Genomic DNA, 20,836 nt, shown 5'->3' with positions numbered 1-20,836 from the left:
TGTCCCATACAAAGTAAAACTTGAAAAGAGTCCCATACAAAGTACAACTTGAAAAGAATAGTTCCATATTTGTGTTTTTAAAAGATTAAAAAGTTTTAACATGATGGAACTATTCTGTCAGTTTCAGAATCTGGGTGTCACTAATCATTAAACATTCAAATAAAACCTACTAGTCATCAAAAAAGTTTTATAAACAAATTACTCCTAGTGGCAAAATTTATCTCTTAAATGTCTTTTTACCTTTTATTCCCAATTAGCATAATGACCATGTTGGAATTGGAATGCTGGCGAGCATCTTCTAACCAAGTTGTCAAGTGGTTGAATGTATCTCTCCTGAATGCAAAAATGAAAAAACTTAATGTTACTGAAAATCAAAATACTATAATATCTATAACGATTAGAGTGATGAACTAGGGTTTCATTTTTGCATTACTCCATAGAATAAATCACATTGTATATGTATGCATAAGTGTATGTACATGCATAACTACGGATATTTCATAAATATATATAAAATACCAATTGTACATTTACACACATATACATATAACTTTTTTTACGAATGTAGCAATTAAAAAAAAAAGAATTGTCCTTTTTAATTGATTATTGTTTTTGGAATAGATCTAGTGCTTTGGTGATTTCACTGATGGTGGGAACTCTGTGATACAGAAGGATCGAATGATATAAATCCATTCTAGAATTGTCTGGAACACTGAGATTAAAATGACTTGCCTAGAGTCTCAAACCTGATGTGTCAATTGAATTTTTCCTGACTCGAAGACTAGCCCTATAATTCATTATATTTAATCTGTACTTAGTCACAAACATCTATATTTATTTTTTAAAAATACATATTTCTATTGATATTAAAAGCAAAATATTTCTATTGTTCTCACCTTGTAATATCATACACTAGTAAAGCCCCTGCTGCACCTCTGTAATATGACCTTGTAATGGAACGGAAGGACTCCTGTCCTGCCTGTGAAGAAACAAAAATTTGAGAGCTTTCATTTAATAAATTGCTTGTTACAACTTCACAAAAGAAGAATCAATATGCATATTATTCACATGGAATCCTGGATGGCAAGGTAAAGAGTGGATCAAAGAAAAGAAATGACAACTTCCCCAATGTTTGAAAGAGAAACCACATAACATAACTATAACATAAGCCATTTAAAAAACACACACACACACACACACACACACACACACACACACGAACAAGACCTCTAACCCTTTTTTGGCAATCCCTGACAACCCAATTTACTGAATGGTTTCACAATACATGAATCATTATTAGAGCACAGAATGGCCCTCCTAGCAACTAAGCTCTGAAGACAAATTTGAAAGGAAGCAAATAAGCCAGAGCTTCACATTTGAATTCAATAACCCGCTCCTGGGGCAGCTGTTGACACTAGAATAAATAAAGCCCATTGTAAATAAATGATGAATGACATCTTTACGCCCACCATCTGCTGGTGTAAAGGTTGTTGGAAGGCCAAGGATGCAGATTTTATCCGTTATATCATAAACTGCAGCCAGCTTTCAACAGTCTTCAGAATAAATTCTTTCAGTAATCATTTTATTATGAAAAACAGAAAATGGTTTTGAACTTAAATCTTATATTATTTGATTTTTCACTTAATCAGTTTCTTCTATATTTGATGTATAGCAATTGCAGACAGGCAAAAGAAGGTAAAAGCCATTTTTACTTAGATTTTTGATACACATACCACAGATAATGGATAATTAGCACACTTCTCCCCTTTTGGGAGGGAGAGAAAAGGGAGTACTAGAATTCTATTAAAACTATGGTGAAAGATGTGTCTACTGCTTTTAAGCATAATGATATTCAAATATAATTTTAAAAAATAGTTCTTTTTAATTAAGTTCTCAGTTTTATCAAATAATTCATAAAATGTGTATGTAACATTTTGTTTAAAAATTATTTAATTCACTTTAAATGAAGCCAATTTTAACAATTTCAGAAATAAATATGGACTAAGAGCCTTAAGAATGTTCTCATATAGGGATGTTGGGTAAACAGTAAGTACTGAATAATTGCCTCCCAAATGAATGGGTACTTAGGCAACAATTTTATTAGGGGTGCAGCAAGTGTGCCTTCAAATCTGGTTTAAAGTCAACAGATCAAACATTATGTTCTAATAGGACCATAATGCAAGGAACAATTTTAAGGAGGAAGCCTCATTTTACCAATGAGGACAGGAAGCTTCAAAGTTAAATGATTTCCCCAAGTAGTGAAAAGTAGGATTTGAACTTAAGTTCTCTGACTCCAACTCTTTCTCTTTCAAAGACTTATCTCTGTAGAATTTTATAACAGTTTTCAAGACAGCAAATAATATTTGCTGAAGTTGACCAAACTATAATATGAGATTGGCCAGGGCTACCAGATCAAGGATGGCAAACTGATCAAAAAGAACTCTTCCACGGAGTATAAGAGCAAACTTCTGGAAGGCTTTGTCCATTATGGTGACGAGATCAATGACTATCATGCGGCAAGGCTTTGTCGTTGGGACCCAGAAGTAGGTCCTCACCCTGCTGGTATAGAGCAAGCATCGCACCCTGGAGAAGACTGAATCGAGTTCCTGTGTAGGAACTCTACCCAGGTCAAAATTGGGGAAAGTTAGGGATGTTGGTGAAGAGGACAGTTTACCTTGGCTGTGCATCAGGCCAAACAAGCCATCTTGGGAGGAAAAGGTTGAGAGGAGTACTGGGGAAGAAGGTGCAGAATCTCACAAATAAAAATTGCCAGAAAGAAGTGAAGAGTTGGCAGTCAGGGACAAGTTGTTAAGACTGAGTACAGTGAGAGATGTGAAAAGTGGTACCAATAGAATTAAGAGCCATCTGGTGAAGATGCACCAGAAATTCAATTCACAAGCCAAGACACAACCCTCATGACATCATTAATTTTTTTGAGAACTAAGGTCAAACAACAGTTGCACTAGAAAACCCCACTGGAAGAAGTAAGGAGGAACAGAATCCTAAGAATCCCCTAGAGGAGGTAGCAGGCAGAAAACAAAAGTAAGGCTGTGAGTTGGGACCTCAAGAGGGGAATGGACCTTCACGGCAACAGATTTTCCTGGAAAGGATTCATCCACAGAATATCATATGGCAGAATTGTATAAAGTGAAATTTAAGTGGCATGACAATGGAAGAAGGGCAGGACACTTGTAGTACAAAATGGTATCCACCAGTGGATTTTCAGTCATTTTCCCCTTAACTACAGGGGAACCCAGTCCTGTTTATTTCACCCTAATTACAACTTGTGGTCTTGTTAAGACTGAATGAGAAAAATATCAACTAAACCAAGAGTTACATTCAATTAGCTGCACTATTTTTGGACTTGTCTATCATACCCCACCAAAGCTCCTTCATGATGAGAGAAAATTTCATCATCACTGGTATTCTATCTCAGGACCTTTTGCCCTTCTTGACAGAAGGGTATACTTATGAACTCCAAATATCATCAATTATCATCTCATTTCTCATCTGACTTCTCCTTCCAGCCCTCATTGGATTTTTCCTTCTCACTCCCTTTTTAGCCTTTTGTATGCTATCTTTACTCATTAAATTTTAAGTTCTTTGAGATCATTCTTCACCCTTAATCCCTTAGTGCTTAACACAGTGCCTGGTAGTAAGTGGGAATATTGGTACACTGCAGACTTCTCTTCCTTTTCAATATTTCTTTAAAAATAATATTTGTTGTATAAGACCACTTTCTAGAGGGGGCAGGTGAATGGATACTGAGGAAAATTTTTGTGATATAAAAATAAAAGCTATCAAAATTTATTTTAAAATAACATCAATTTCAGAGCACTGACAAGATGTTTAAAAACAGTTTTACATTAAGTAAACAATGAAATCTCCAAAATATTTTTTAAATGGAGTTCTGTGAAAAATACAACAACAACAAAATTTGGTTCTGCACATATATATTGTACCTAGGATATATTATAACATATTTAACATGTATGGGAATGCCTGCCATCTAGGGCAGGGGGTGGAGGGAAGGAGGGGAAAAATTTGGAACAGAAGGGAGTACAAGGGATAATGTTGTAAAAAATTACCTATGCATATGTACTGTCAAAAAAATGTTATAATTATAAAATTTTTTAAAAAAAAGTAACAACTAAAAAAAAAAGAAAGAAAAATATCTTATGCCTTATTATAAATCTCACTTAAAGGTGCTAGATACAAAAACTGCTGAAGCCCTGCCTCCACATAAAAACTCTTCTACACTAAATAGTGACTTCTACAGGAACTGAGAAACAGAGAAACTTATTCAACTTATCTATGGTACAAAATTGAAAAGTATGTTAGCATACTGATGTGTGTAAGAAGTATTGTTTGTAATTGGTATGTAGGTATAAGACTGAGGGTAAAAATACAATACCATGGCAGAAGAATTAGATATTTCCATTTTCAGTACAATATTGTAACAAAGTAAACCAGAATTTCTAAGCCTCAGAATATGCTTTCAAAATATATTTCAAAAATACTTGTACTTTGTTCTTATTTTAAACCCATCAAAACAAGAGCTTAGAATTCATAGTTAAGTCAAAAGGAATGCAATCTCAAAAATTCAGCATCTATCCCAGTACTTACTATTTTTTTTGTTTGTTTGTTTTTTTGTTTTACTATTTACTATTCTCCATACAACTCTTTTGTCATTATATAGGCTGTCTCTATGATAGGAATGCTCTCCTCTCCTGTGATATTCTACAAAAATCTTTGTGGATCACTCCAGTTGAGCTCCTCACCTAAATCACACAATAATTTTGCATGTGATTCTGAGTACATAAAGGAAACACTTCCATAGAAGAGAATTTGTGACTATACAAGAACTTCACAACTAAATTAAAAATTTAAGATGGATACAGATGATTGAAGCAAGGGCAGGTAACAAAATTAAAATAAACATGGCATGGTCCTTTAAGATTAGTGTTAAGAAATAATTAAACACAAATGAAACTTTACTGGGATATTTTTAACAGATCACTGTAGTTATAATGAGTGGAATAGAATTACTTTTCCTATTTCTTCTGGCAGAGATGTTGAAAATATATAGTCACTCAGCCAACAAGCATCTATTAAGCATTTACTCTGTCAGTACTTTGCAAATATAGGGAGATAGAAAAAAAAGTTAAAAAAAACTTTTATGCCCATAAAGACCTTTCATTTTAATGGGGAGATATGTGAATAATACCCCCCCACACATGACTGGCACATGTGTTTAATAAATGCTTGCTGATTAGAGGGTATTAAGGAACGAAAAAAGGTGAATCTTATTTCCCTCTGAAAATAGATAATTCTACCCCTTATTTATTGTTAGTTTCACCTCTTTCCTGTTTTCTGTTACTATTGCTATGATTGATAAGAAGTTCTACAGCTATATAAAGTAACAGTGATGAATGGAATAGACATTTATTCCCTTATAGAATGAAAAATGCTAAAGGACTCTATCTATGGAAATACAACTTAAAAATTCTAAAGAAATCAAGGAAGATTAAAATAACTGGATATAGAAAATACTCATGGTCAGGTTTTACCAGTAACAACATCTTCCATAGTAATTTGTGTAATAAGTGCCACAGTAAATGTACTGCTATACAGAACTAGACAAAAAAAAACTACTAGTACTTGTTTAAGAGGAAGTAAGGAAGACCTAGAAGCAACTGAACATATTAACATAATGTTAGATAAACCCTAGCATATCAGCTTCTGGGTTTCTGACAGAACTTGAGAAAACTGGAAAGCATTCTTGGGTCTACAGCAATATTCCACACCATATTCATAAAACAGAAACAAAATAATATAGATCACATCATAAAATTAAGGAGGGAAATAGTTGGAGGTGATCACAAAAACCAAAATAGAACATTTTGATTACATAAATCTCTTGCTTACTTATCTTCTCAAAGTTTTCCCCTTTATCTTTTACTTTGCCATAAACTACCAGAACATAACATTTAAGTCTTTATAGAGTGCTACTTCTTTTGTTAATTTACTGACCTTCATTCTGAAGAACTTTTGCTTTATAAATGTTCATTTTCACAATGAGAACTTGATACTTGATCTAGTTTTATGAAAACTTGGGTTTGCGTCCTAAAGGTAATCCCACATGCACTATAAACAACTAATATGATTTCAAATACAGCAACTGTTTAAAATGGTAAGAATTAACTTAAATATAGTTTAGTTTTTCTTTTAACTCATTACTATGCACACATATAAACACCTTTCAATATATGTAATTATAATAGTTAATATTTATAAAGGTTTATAGAGTGCTCATGTATTATTTCATTTGGTCCTTAAACCAACCTAAGTTTTAAGTGACTTTATTACTCCTGTTTTGAATATAAGGAAACTGAGGCTAAAATAGATTAGGGCACACACAAAGCTAGTAAATCCGGCAGATTTCAAACTTGGATTTTCTTGATTCCACCATTAGCCTCTAATCTACTAAATGATGCCGTCTTCCAATTCATGATTAAAATAAATGCCTGATTCAGAGTTCTAATTAATATAAATGAAAGTCAGTCACTTTAGTTGATGCACATTGTCAAATCCCTAGTATCAAAGCCATAATCTGGAATTCAAAAGACTAAGATTTCTGCAAGGACAGGAAGGGATTTCTGAACTGAGGAAAGTAGCTAAGTAATTGTTTTATATCTCTCTCATATTTTCTAAGAGAGAAGAAGTCAAATCCCCTGCATTGGAAAAAAAACAAAAACAAAAATAAACCTCATAGATACATTCACCTAAATGTTCTACAGCTCTTTGGATTTTTTTTTTTTTAAATTTAAAAACACAAATAAGAATGAGAAAAATGAAGGTTCAGAGATACAAAATGGAGATAACATTTGTACTAGCAGTACTGAAAGAACAAACTTTTAATACTTTAGTACAGGCATGCATTACTTTACTTGATATATACTATACACACATTACATTTTTACAAGATCCTTGTAAGGATGAGAAAATAGGTTAAGGGAAGAAAAGTGGCTTGAATAGAAGTACATATCTAGGTTGTGGCTGGTATAAGTTCACACCCCAGCTTCCTTATTCAGTTCAGTACTATATCCACTAACCATTCAATTTCAATCCCTCTTCTTTCAAGGAAAGAAATCTGAAAAAAAAAGAAGCCGAATTCAGGAAAGTTAGACAGATAATATTAAGAAAGAAAATGACCAAGGACAAGAGTGATGAGCAAAGGGATAACAGCAGGGATTGCTGCTATCCTTTCAGCACAGGATGTTCTAGAATGCTCCCACAATTAAACCCTTAGTCTGCTATGATGAAGTTTGATTTTATATAGAATTCTGAAATTAAAAACTCAAATTATACCTGTCTCCTCTTAAGCCTTGAGAGAGAAAACACTTTCATTTGTAGCATGTGCTCGTAAGTGTGTGTGTGTATGTATGTGTGTGTGTTTGTGTGGCAGCAAAGGAAATGCAAAGTGAAAAGCACAGGGTCTAATAAGATGAAAAGGCCACAGAAAAGAAGATTCTTTATGATTGATGAACCAAGTAACAATATTAAAAGTAGCTAATTTTAAAAAATAATTAAGGTTATCTTTGCCATAAGGAGAGGCAATATAAAAGAAAAATCAGTTAATTGCTAAATGTTACAAAAATGTTACAAAAGCTACAAAAGAGGATCAATACAAATCTAGGACCTTGTCCTCAACTTGGGGTTATAATGTATCCATTTATCCTGAAAAATGCATTCTTAATACATAAATAAAAGGCTAAAAAATTATCATAATATTCTTAGTTTTACTCCTACTTGTGTGCCAATTTCTCAGATTTCTTCCATATATTACCATTTTCCTCCTTAATACATGTTCATTTGTGTCAATTTTGTGACCTCATTTGTTTGTTTTTTTGTTTGTTTGTTTTTAAGCAAAGATACTGGAGTGGTTTATTATCTTTTTCAAAGAAGGAAACAAATAAATATGGCTAAGTCACTTGCCTAGAGAACACAGTAAAGGGATAATTCCTGACCCCAGGCTCAGTATTCTATTCATTGTGCTACCTAGCTGTAGGCTCTGTCTCCCAAACTTGGTAAAACTATCAGGTACCATGGATAATATGTAGATGATTTATAAATACACATCTAGCATATCTAACTCCTGAAACTCTATATCTCTCTATATCCTGAACTCCATTTCTGTATTATCAATTGCAAGATATCTCCCACCTGAATGTCCTAAAGATACCTTAAAATTCAATATTTCTAAAACGGAACGCATTATAACTTCCCCTAAAACCCATCTGCATGCTTCTCCAATTGGGAGCTGTCCTAATTCTACTTGGCTACACTCACAACCTTTGAGTATTGTCAATTCCATCCTTATACCTTCTCCTATATCCTCTCTTCTTTTGATTCACATACAGCTTCCATTTTACTTCAGAACCTCATCATATCTTAGAACATTGCAACAACTTCTTATTTTAATTGGGTTTCTCTGCTTTCAGTCTTCTCTTCAGCCATTTTCTACATAGCTGACAAATTCATAATCCTAGAATAAAGATCTGACTTTGCCAAGGAAAGCCCTGGATCAAAGTGTTGGAAAAGATATTGGAGATCATCAACTCCAACCCCCTTCTTTTACAGATAAGGAAACTCAGACCCAGAAATATTAAATCAACTTTTCCAGGGTCATACAGCTAACCTAGGTTTTAGATAAGTCTTTTACCTACTCAAAAAGTCATGGCCATTTAAATCCCTGTAAGACCTGGCTCTTAGGAAGCTTCAACCCTGCTCATGTTCCCATTCTCTTACTCTGCCCTCCCAATGCTTCCCTTTACATTCTGCAGGCAAGCGGGGATGCCAGGTATATATCATTAAAGATATGCCTTTCCACTTGCATATTTTCCCACAAAAGTACCTGCATGACTGGCATAAATCTCACTCATATCTCAGAGAATTCCTACTTGCCTTTGAAGTATAGTTCAGGTGCCACTTTCTACATAAGCTGTTTCCAATTATTAGAACTCTTTCCTCTAAAAATTACTTTATTAGTTACCACAGATACTTATGGAAATACTACAGACATCTGCCGCAATATGGGCAGAAACTATCTGTTTTGCCTTTGTGCCCCTATAATCTTATATGTCATAGATACTTAAAACAAATTTATCAAATTTGGAAAACTATAAAATGTCTTAATGCAGAAAGTTCAGAGTAATGTGACTTCCTGCACATTACTATGACTAGTTTTTTTGAGAGCATTAATAATATAATAATATGATATACAAAGAGCCAGTGGTATCAAGTAAATATCAGAGTTCATTGTGAGGCAGAAAAATGAATAAGATATACTTGAAATAAAGTTTATTTATTCTATTTAAGGAACACTGTTTTGTACTGAGAAAGAGAGAGCCGGAAGAACATGTTCAAACAAATATGCATAAGTACTGTTCTTTACTTCTTAAATTGTAAGGCCACTATCTACTTCAGTCACTTAAAGGCAGCAAATCAGATTTGCAAGTACAACTTCTTGAAGTTTCTATCTGGCAAATTAAAATGATAGCAAAGGCCACAGAATATGTGACAAAATATTCAATTACTAGAAGGTTTTACAAAGAATGAAAGTTAATTCTACAGAGGAAAGCACTAGCAATTTAAAGGTGACTAACCTAATCCTTGGAGTTTAATAAGACCAGTCAATAGGTGAGAGATAAACTGGGGTTAAATTTCCATAGAACATTTAAAATTCAATTCCTCAGAAACTGTGAGCAGAAATACTGAAAAGCTAAGTTTCCAGAGAGTGTTGTAAATTAACTCAATGTAAGATATGTGACCAATGAACTTTTAGGAGATTCACTTGCTTGGCTTCAAACTTTTGACAAACACATCTAGGTTAGGAACTGGTTTAAACTAAGCAGGTTTCAAGGACTGGGAAAAAGGCTTTTTTAAAATGCTTAAAAAGGCTCGTGAATGTAAGCTGATATACCCCGTATAGAATTAGAATCTCAATAACATAACATGGGATGTATGTAGCAAGGGGGGGGTATGTTTAGGAGTAGCATGTAAGAAATGATGTATGCAACCCATTCTTTGGGGGGATGCAGGGGGAAGGAGAAGAACTGCAATGAACTAACAGCTTGTCTGCTTCTGTACCTAGTGCTCCCTTTTCCCATCAGAGATAGTACTTTTGGCTGGAAAAGTCCTCTGGACTCTAAAATTTCTATGTTATCTGACTTTTGGAGTCAGTTTGTTTCTAACAAATATAATATTTCAGCCATTTAAAAAAGGAAAAATCAAACCAGGGGCTTGTATACTATATGTATACCTCATTTAAAAAATCTGATGACCAGACTTGTACTTAATTGCTCTATACGTATATAAACTCTTATATGTTGTCATTCTTAAAAATTAAGTTTCATATATTTCATGTATTATAAATTATAGTTCTATATATGTGTGTATGTAATTACAGTGTTTTAGATTTTTCTGATATTATAATACTTTAGAATTCACAGACAGGACAATATGGGACATATATTGATGTTAAAAGACAGGGTTTGTGTCGGCGCTAGCTCGAATCACTGGGATATTGCTTGGTCATTTCACAAATCTACTTCAAGTATTTATTAAACATCTACTACTATATCTAGCACTCTGCCAAGCACTGAAGATACAAAGACAAAAATGAAATGCTCCTTGAGCTCAAGGAGCTAATATCTAGCATACTAACAGGAAGCAGGTACAGATAGGAATAAATTAAAAAACAAACAAACAAAAAACCCAAGGTAAATGGGGTGGGGAGATGCCTATATAGGAGGGGGCACTTGAGATGAGTTTGGAAAGAGATTAGGGATTCTAAGATTTAGAGGTGAGTGTGGAATGCATTCCAGGAATGAAGGATAATCAGTCCTGACACACAGTGATAGAAGAGAGAAGGTACTATGTGAGAAGCTGAAAATAGGTCAGTGGATTGAAGAGAGCACAAAGGTGAGTAATATGTAACAGGCCTAGACAGAGAGACTAAAGCAGGATTATAAAAGATTGTAAATGCCAAAGAAGTTTGTGTTTGATCCTGGAAATGAGGTGATCAGACTTGTGCTTTAGGATTATCACTGGCAACTATATGGAGGAACTGAAGAGAGAATTGATCTGAGGCAATGTCATTAAAATAGTCTATGGAAAAGGTTGTGAAGGCATGGACTAGGATGTTATGGAAAGGAAAGGACAGATAGGAGATGCGGAGGTACAATAAAAAAATATGAAAATTATGAGAAAATAGAGAGGTTAAGATAACTCAAAAGTTGTGAACCTGAAAGATTAAAATGATGGTGGGTACTTTAGAAAGAAATAGGAAAGCAAGAAAGAAGGGTGGGTTTTGGAGAAGAGATAATGAATTCTGTTTTGAACAATTAGAGATGGAGATGTTCTGTTGGAAATATCCAATATGTAATTGGTAATATGGGCTGATCATCAGAAGACTGGCCACAGCACAGTCAAAAAGACCATTTTCTATGTCACGGGGAGGTGTTTTTAGAATTGCATTAATAGAGGGGGTACCCACAAGAAAGAAATCACACCTAATGATAACGTGTTGAATATTTCCAGAATCCATCATTGCCATGGGATACTCTTTCTTCAAGTACAAATAGTAAGTGCTGAGCCCCAACTCAATATTATAAGTGGTAGACTTTCAAAGACACAGGATCCCTTCTACAGGATAGATAAACATAAATATCCCTGATAATTCAGGGTGCTCACTAACTGAAAGCAGATCAAAATATTTCAAGAGAAGAGGAAAAACAAAGCTTTTTCTAGTACCAATTCTAATGCTGAGCCACAAATGGAGGATAATCAGCTGGCAAACTATGACAAAAAGCAGAATCAATGAATACTTTTTAAACATGAGGTAGATGCAATGTACTTTTGCTATACTTACTGTATCCCATATCTGAAGCTTTATCTGTTTTCCATCAATAGTTATCATTCGAGCACCAAATTCTACACCTGAATAGAATTAAAAAAAAAAATTCATTCACAAACTGGTAGGAAAGTATGACATCACAAAATTTTAAAATATAAATTTATATATTCAAGCAATGCTATGCTATGTGCTACACTGACTATGTAATCAAAGACTATAAGGCAGAAATGCTGACAAATATAAAGTCAGTCAGTTAGTCAAATATTTATTAAGCACTTACTATGATCTCTAGGTCCTATACTAAGAGCTGGGAATATAAAGAGTGGTAAAAGTCCCCTCCTTTTAAGAACTTCATAGTGGGGAGACAATATAAACACACACACACACACACACACACACACACACACACACACACACACACACACACACACAAGCATTACATACAGGATAAATTGGAAATCAACATAAAAAAAGGAACTAAAATTAAAGAAGATCAGGAAAGTATTTTAATTGAGACTTGAGAGAAACAAAGAGGTGAAAATAACAGTGTTCCAGATATGGAATAGCCAATGAAAATGCTCAGAGAGCCTGAAGATGATTTTTCCTGAGGAAGGAGTTAATAAAGAAGCTGAAGTATATTTTTGTATTTGGGAGCAATTGGGGTGGGGAAGATGGTGGTATAAGACTAAAAGATCAATTAGGTGTAGGAAGGGAGTGATGAACAGGTTTGAAAGAAATCAGAACACTCCTCTGGAGTTGAATAAGTAGGAGTGACACAGCTGATGGAAGATGTTCTGGAGGAGGAGAAAAACAATCTATGTAGACAAGGCTTGTGGAATCGTTAAAGTATGAAGAAATGAAAATCATTGTAGTGGCAGTGTCTAGGAAGAGATATAATAAAGAGATAATAGAAAGAAATGACAGGACTTAAAAATGATTATATATTGGGGGCAGAAAAAAAAGAGAAGAGTATAGCATTACTCAGACTTTGAGACTGAGGGCAACAAGATGTCACAGTGGATAGAGCACAAACATCTGGAGTCACAAGGACCTAAATTTGAGACCAGACTGTTACTAGCTGTGTGACCCTAGACAAGTCAGTTAACTTAGTTTCCTCATCTATAAAATAATCTAGAAAAGGAAATGAGAAATCACTCCAGTACCTTTAACAAGAAAACCTCAAAGCAGGTCACCAAGAGTTGGATACAATTGAAACAACAGAAAGTGGTGGTATCCTGAAGAGTAAAGCAAGTGCTGGAGATACAAAAGCAAAGGACAGTCCCTCCCTTTGAAGAGCTCAAAATCAAATGGAGGAAACAACATGCAAACAACAATGTGCACCAAAGTTATGGATAGGATAAATAGAAAGTAATCAACAAAGAAAAGACTGGGAAAGGCTTTCAGTAGAAGGTGGAATTTTACCCTGGAGGCCAGGGAAGCCAGGATATAAAGATGAGGCAGGAGAGCATTATAGGAAAAGGGGACAGTGAAAATGCATCCAGAAATCTCCAGCAAGGAACAATTAGGTCAGTACAACTGAACTGAAAAGTATGGTAGAGGGTGGTATAAGGTCTAAAAAAAAACAAGAGAAAGAGAAAGCTAAGTTATAAGGAGGTATTTTATAAGCTTTATGTAACTGATACTTATGATTATTGGATGTAACCTGGTTGAAGACTCAGCAGGGAAGACTGAGGAATGAATTAGATTAGTAGGAAACTCAAAAATTCTGGTGTCATGAAAACCTAGAGAAATGAATATCAAGAAGAAGGTAATCAAGAATAGAAGAAAAGCTGAAGAAAAGAAGGCTGAGGATTGAGAAAAAGCCATTAAGTTTGGCAATCAAGTATTGGTACTCTGGAAAAGAATAATTTCGATGGAATGGTAAGATGAAACATTGGAATTGTAGGATTAAAAAAGTCAAAAGGAAGTGCATGCATTTTTATAGAAGGCCTTCTTAAGGAGTCTAGCCACAAAAAACAGATGGGGATGATAGGTGGATTAAGTGAGTTTTTAAAGGATGGATTTTTCTGGGTTATAGCAAAAGCCAACAGACTGGAAAAGAATGAAAATAAGCAAGAATGAGAGAGAGAGAATAGGATGGGACCACTGGTTCATGAAGAGGGCAAGGAGAAACTCTTAATGTGAGGCAGGGATTAAAGAAGAGATAATGAGAAGGATTGTGATTGATGTGAGAAGTAGGGAAGAAGCTCTTGGGGAATGGCCTCATTTTTCCCCCCCCAGTAAGATGGTCTTAGCTGAAACAGAAAAGAGAGAGACATGGGAAATGGAAGGGACAGAAAAGTTTAGAACTGTGGTGAATGGGACACTTAAGTATTTAATGAGCTATTAAAAAACTGCCTTACAACAGTGAAGGCTCAGTTGATTTTATGTTACATAAATTTGTAGTGGACCTAGTCAGCATGGTTTCGTAACTATTATAGAATTCTTTCTTTTCCCCCTTAAAATAGCAGGTGTATAAGAAATTAAGACAGAGGATGTTGGGACTGAACATGCATGGCAAGTTCAGCAATTTAAAGAAAGAAGGGACTCAAGAGGAAAGAACAGTGTACACTTGAATTAGTTCACCAAGGAGTCAAGATGGGAAGGAAAAAAATTATGGTTAATATAGGGATTATGTCCTTAGAAAGAACGAAAAGATTGAAAATTACTATGTGTATTAAAAACTGTACCTGGAGTTGCAAGGCAGAGAAAGTGAAAAATGATCATAAATTGTGACCAGATAAGAGAAATTCACATTTATGATTTGTGGATGATGGCAAGATCAAGGGTATATGATTATCTTTGTGTGTAACTGAGGCGAAATAGAGGAATAGATCATATAAAATAACTAAACTGAGAAACTGTAAGGTTACATTGTGAGATGTATATGAATGCTGAATTCCTCTACTATGAGGACAGGTACTGAGTAGAAAGATTGTTAAGTACTGAACTCACTGAGCCAAGAAGGTCAATGTATTGGAGGGCAGTAGACAACAGCTAACAGAATTTTACCTGGCTGACAGATATGGATTGAGTGAACCTCAAAAGAGAAGATTATTGAATGACAGTGTAAAAGGGAAACTTGGAAACAACAGTGAGAAGGAAGCAAGGACTATTTCTATCCCCTCACCTTGACCTGAAAGTTAGGAAGCCAGGGAGAAACTTAGGAGGGAAGTCAGGTCTCAGGGGGATCCTGAAATGGAAAGGTGGAAAAAGGAAAGAATTAAGATGAAAATACGTTTGTTACCCATGGAGTACTCCACAAAACACAATGGAAGCAATGTATAACTCTACAGTGGGACATTGTGGGGGTTGGCTTAAAGGAAATGGAGTCTAAATGATGACCACCAAGAGTTCTGTATCATTGTAATGAGGAAAATCTAACCAGAGATCCTTGAGGAAGAAACAGAAATTAAGAAATAATTTAAAAGACATATTAGCTAAACTCAATTCATTCTATGCATAGCTGTAATAATAGTGGCAGTGTTGGTATGGAGGTAATATAATAATTCTAGTAATAATAACAGCATTTATACAGGTAAATAAGTGCTTTTTAAGAAAGACGCTCTCTATGTAAAATACTGTTATCCTCACAATCCTGGGAGGTAAATGTTATTCCGATCCTAGATAAAGAAACCGAGACACCCATTCTACCCCTTATTGCCTATAAAAATATAAAGCTTTTAAAAATTATTCAAATACAGTCATTTCTTTAAAAGTATGTTAATTTTTTTTAAACAACAAATTCCCCTCTTAAAGGTCTCCTTTTGGGAAAGATCTACATGAACTGATGTTGAATGAAACAAGCAGAACCAGGAAAATATTTTACACAGCAACAGTAACTATGACAGACAATTGGTTCTTCTCAGCCGTTCAGTGAATGATCCAAGGCAATGCCAACAAACTTTTATTGGAAAACACCATCTGCATCCAGAGACAGAACTATGGAGACTGAACAAATCAACACAAACCCTGTTGTGATTTTCCCTTGTTTTCTCTCCCAACATGATTCATAAGGAAATATATAAAAGAAGGAAAAAAAAAAAAAAGGAGGAAGGAAAGAAAGGAAGAAAAGAATGTACATGTATAACAAACTTCTTACATGTAACTGGAGAAAATTTTTTTAAAAAGGAACTCATTTGTTAAACATATAGAAAGCTGAGTCAAATATAATGATCCAAGAGAATTTTAAAGGATTTGTGATGAAAAAACCTTACCCAGGGGAAAAAAAAAAAGAAAACTTGAGTCTGAATGCAGATTGAAGCACATTTTTTCCCCCCACTTTTTTTTTGGATGGGAAAATTACTTGGGTCTGTTTTCTTTCACAAATGACTAATATGGAAATATGTTTTGGGTGCCTGCACATGTTTAACTTGTATCAAATTGCTTATTGTTTTTGGGAATGGGGAGGAACTCAAAAATTTTAATGTAATGTAAAAAAATTCCTTTTACCTATAGTTGGGGAATATATCATTACAAAAAGAAAGTATATACAACAAAATATATAAATTAATGAATAAATAGGAATCTCAGTAATTTGTTGGGATGAAAATTCTTCCTTTTTAAAACTGAAACATGTTAGTGGGTTGTCAAAACTATGAACTTCAAATTAATTTCATTTAAAATTTCAATATACTACTTTCTTACACCTATCTATTCCTAAAACACCTCAAAGAATTCTTACCAACAAAGTCAACAGAAACAAGTAGATCTGTAGTTTGACATTGTTATGTGGTAAGGGACTATAAGGATGTTAGTAAAATCAAGGTGAACAAAGAGTATTCAATTCAATGAGGAATTGGGGGGAAAAAATCTTACCTGTAACAGAAATGACAAAGCCTTACATAAATGATATTTGGTTATTCTAGGAATAACCATTACCTTCACCTTTTAAAAGCTTCTAATGTCAAGAATGCAGAGATGTTATTAATCCAGGAAGCTGTCAAGCTTAATCATCTGGGATTTTCTTGGGATAAGGACAAATTAATGTAGGTTAAACATGCAAAAAGCATTTTGCTCAGATACTTAATATACTTTCTAGTTGTGTGACCCTAAGCAAGTCACCTTAATTGCCTCAGAGGGGAAAAAAAGGCATTTTGCAGAATATGTTTTGTGGTTTGATACTAGCCTCAATTAACTGCCTTATTACAATGATCCAAATAATAGTTTTCCATTATTATCAACCAACACCTGGACATTTTTCTCTATAACAATACTGGAGGGTCAACAAAATTCTACATGTTTTGGGAAAAAAATAAATTTAAATTATTTGCTCCTTACTTGTGATGACAGAAAAACATAGTACCTGTTGTCATAATGAAGAACAGTACCACTTAATATAGTGGAAAAAACAACTATTTTTTTTTAACTTTACTTATCAAAATTCTAATTCAGTATCCAAAATTTGAGGAGCAACTAGTGAATGACAAATTAAGACATGATTATTGTTAATAATTGTAATAGATTATTATATTTTCCTCTCCCTAACTAATGCTAATCTGTACTTATTCCTAGGCCTATCAGAATTATGAGATGACTCCTGCTAAAAGGGAGTATCAAATATTACCAAGTCATTAATAGACGATGTGCTACACAGAATTCACAGTAGAGGAAGGTTAAGAGGACACACTAGGCCTTAGGGAGCCAGATGCTATCCACAAAGACAATTGCTTATAGTTGGTTAGGGAAGGGCATGGTGCCAGAATGCCATCTCTCCATTGCTCATACTGGGAAATGGCTCCCAGCATTAATCTCAACTGTGATTTTTGGTGGAAGAAAGAAATGGTCACATATATTTAACTAATCCTGAATTAGTTTAATTGTTCAATACCAAAATGTTCTTAATGTTAGAATGAGTAACATAGGAGAAAGTTTAAAAGAAAAGATTCAAAGTAAACACACCACATGGAAAACAAATCTATTTTATGCCAGATTGCAAGACAGAAATACAACTACCATTAGTCATATGAAAACAGAATTAAAGAGTAGACTTGGTGAAAAATTTTCACAAAAATCTTTTCTAATCTTTGATTCTCCTCTTTTTCTTTATCCTTCAATTGCCAAATCCTGTTTGTGCTAAATCACTCTATCCATTCTCTCTTGTCCAATTCAGTGGCCATCTGGACTACTATAATAATGCACTATCTTACTAAAGGTTTAGATTAAATAAAGCAGACAATCTTTAGGTTACCTTTTCTAGCTCCCTCCTTATCTTAGGAGGTAAACAATAGAGTCCTTTAAAAAGACTACTCAGAGGCAACCCCCCCCCCCATTGCAATTTGGCTTTTGATCATCACTAAAGTGAAACTTTGGAGAGTACACTCCAATGGGGAGTCATTTTCATAAAGAAACTCACTATGTAATCTGATTAATTTTTTTTTTTAAAGACCAAAATCAAATGAGAAAAATGAAAGGTACTACGATATAGCAGATAAGAATGCTGGACTTGAAATTAGAAATATGCAGACTGAAATCCCTAAGAAATCAAGCCATTCTTCAAATGATAAATGGTCAAAGAAGAACTATTCAATCAGAAAACAAAAAAAGACTATAGTGTTCACCTCCAGGGAGGAAAAAATTTAAAACAACCAGAAATATTATTACCAAAATCCAGAGCTTCTAGAACAAAGCAAAAAGTATTATAAGCAGCCATAAATAAAAGAAATAACTCAGATCTATCCAGGTTACTTATACCTTCAGAATCCAATACTTAACATGCAACAAGAAAATTGGATTTACACACATGTATTATATCTAGGTTATACTGTAACACATGTAAAATATATAAGATTGCCTGTCATCTAGGGGAGGGAGGGGAAAATCTGGAAAAATCAATACAAGGGACAATATTATAAAAAAAATTACTCATGCATATATAATGTCAAAAAAAATTTATAATTATAAAATTAAAAAAGAAAAAAAAGAAAGAAAGAAAGAAAGAAATAACTCAGGTTAGCAAGAAACCACTGGCAGGGCCATACAAGGTTACCCCACAACTACATATAAGGAGATGAAAGCTTGGAATATGATATTCCAAAAGACTGAAGTTAAGATTTATAACCAAGAATAACAATCTGCTAAACTGTATTCCAAAGGTGGAAACAGGTGCTTTCATAGAAGATTTTCAGGAATTGGAGAAGAAAAGACCAAGATGAGGAGAAACTATTAAGTATAAACACAGAAGTCAAATGAAAATATGGAAGCTAAGTACATTTGAGCAACTGAAAGACACCAAAGGCTGATCTGAGAAGCCTATTGTTTTAGTCACAGAGGGAGTTAAGTAAGACATAGAACTTGGGTTTTATTTTGTTGTCTTCAGAATTTTAGGACAAAAAAAGGGAGAAAAAGAGACAACAATAACTATCAAAGTGATGGTATGTAAAATTAATTCATACAAATAATCACCTTTTCCACATATTACCAAGAAGTGATAGAAATTCTGTTCAAAATAGCCACACAATATTTAGGGGCCTACTAAGACAAAGAAAAACCTCTCTTTAAAGTTTAAACAGTTAATTTTCTTATTCAGTCCTGATAGAAAAAAAAGGTTCCTTTTTTCTTGGGGAAAAAAAATTCAAGAAAAATTCCAAAGAAACTAGGTTCGTTTTTGGACTCATTTCATATTCTTTACATTCCAAACTAAACTATTTGCTACTCCCTTTACATGACAATCCATTTTCTGCTTCCAAGCCTTTCTATAGAGTGGTTCCCCATATTTGGAATGTAGTCACTCCTTATCTCCTATTCTTAGAATTTCTCAAGCTTATGAGTTTTTATGAATTTATGACTTTTTTTCAAAGCACTGATTTAGGTGCCTCCTACTTGTTAGTTTTAGTACCTTTCAAAAGTACTCTATTTCACACCCACAGAATTTTAGAGCTAGAAGAGCCAGAGTATACTTAATCTAAGTGCAAATGAACAAAAATCATGTCCAGCTTTTAATCAAACTTTTGGGCACTCATTATGAAGATAGCCCTATTCCACTTTTGTAAACTCTTCTGGGAAATTTTTTCAAGCTAAACCTGTGTCTTGGCAACTTTTTTTCTCTACCATCTTGATTTTGTTCTAGATTCCAGAATGAATAAGTTAATTCTTCAAGTCAACAATCATTTATTAAGCACATTTGTGCTGAGCACTGTGCTGAATGTTGAGGAAACAAAAACGGAAAAATACTTGCCTAGAACTTAAAATGGGAGAGACAACATGCAAACAAGTTTGTACAAACAAAACAACGCACAGGAAAAATGGAGGCAATTTCAAATCTCATTAGCATTAAGGGGACCAAAAAATGCTTCTTTTAGAAGGATTTCAGTTAGAAATTGAAGAAATCAAAAGAAATCAGGAAGCTAGGACCAAGAAAGGGAGAATTCCAATTGTAGGGAATAATCATACAGTTAGGAAATAGAAGTCTTATAAGGAGATCAGCAAAGGGGATGCTGGTGTCACTGGATCATAAAATATATGAAGAGAAATGTGTAAGGCTGGAAAAGTAGAAGGGGACCAGGTTATGAAAGGCTTTGATTTAAATAGATTATATTTGATGCTGTAGGGGAATGGGAACCATTGTTTGTGCTAATTTTCAAAGTGTTTATATGTTTCCCACCCCTTCAGTTTTATTTAAACTATGAACTTATGAAACTTACCAATAGTAAGGTCATGCACTGGCTGAAACCTCTTGTCTGTAAATTGTAGTAATAAACATGATTTCCCAACACCTGAAAGATAAATATATATATATATGTCTTAATTACTGTTGGTATATAGTATTAAAAAATAGAAATAAATAAAAGCAAAAGGAAGAACACTAAGGCATGATCCACTAAATAATATGGACCTTTATAAAGCATCATATTTATTTCAAAATTCTTTTAAAAATCCACATGAAATAAAGGACTATTTGCTAAAATATTCATAGCA

General features: G+C 34.0%; 1 protein-coding gene across 1 annotated transcript in view; it reads right to left on the bottom strand.

The window, feature by feature from the left end:
- RAB2A (RAB2A, member RAS oncogene family) overlaps positions 1-20,836 on the bottom strand; it is an 84,009-nt gene that overhangs the window by 35,761 nt on the left and 27,412 nt on the right. The window contains exons 2-5 of the mRNA XM_074278742.1: positions 20,563-20,634; positions 11,936-12,003; positions 897-979; positions 241-333 (exon numbers count right to left, since the gene is read on the bottom strand). Of these exons, the coding sequence (XP_074134843.1) occupies positions 241-333; positions 897-979; positions 11,936-12,003; positions 20,563-20,634 (316 nt within the window). The remainder of the gene's footprint in view (positions 1-240; positions 334-896; positions 980-11,935; positions 12,004-20,562; positions 20,635-20,836) is intronic.

This window comes from Sminthopsis crassicaudata, chromosome 1 (assembly GCF_048593235.1).
Source record: "Sminthopsis crassicaudata isolate SCR6 chromosome 1, ASM4859323v1, whole genome shotgun sequence".
Classification (NCBI taxonomy): domain Eukaryota; kingdom Metazoa; phylum Chordata; class Mammalia; order Dasyuromorphia; family Dasyuridae; genus Sminthopsis; species Sminthopsis crassicaudata.
This window is presented reverse-complemented; position numbering and strand designations above follow the sequence as displayed.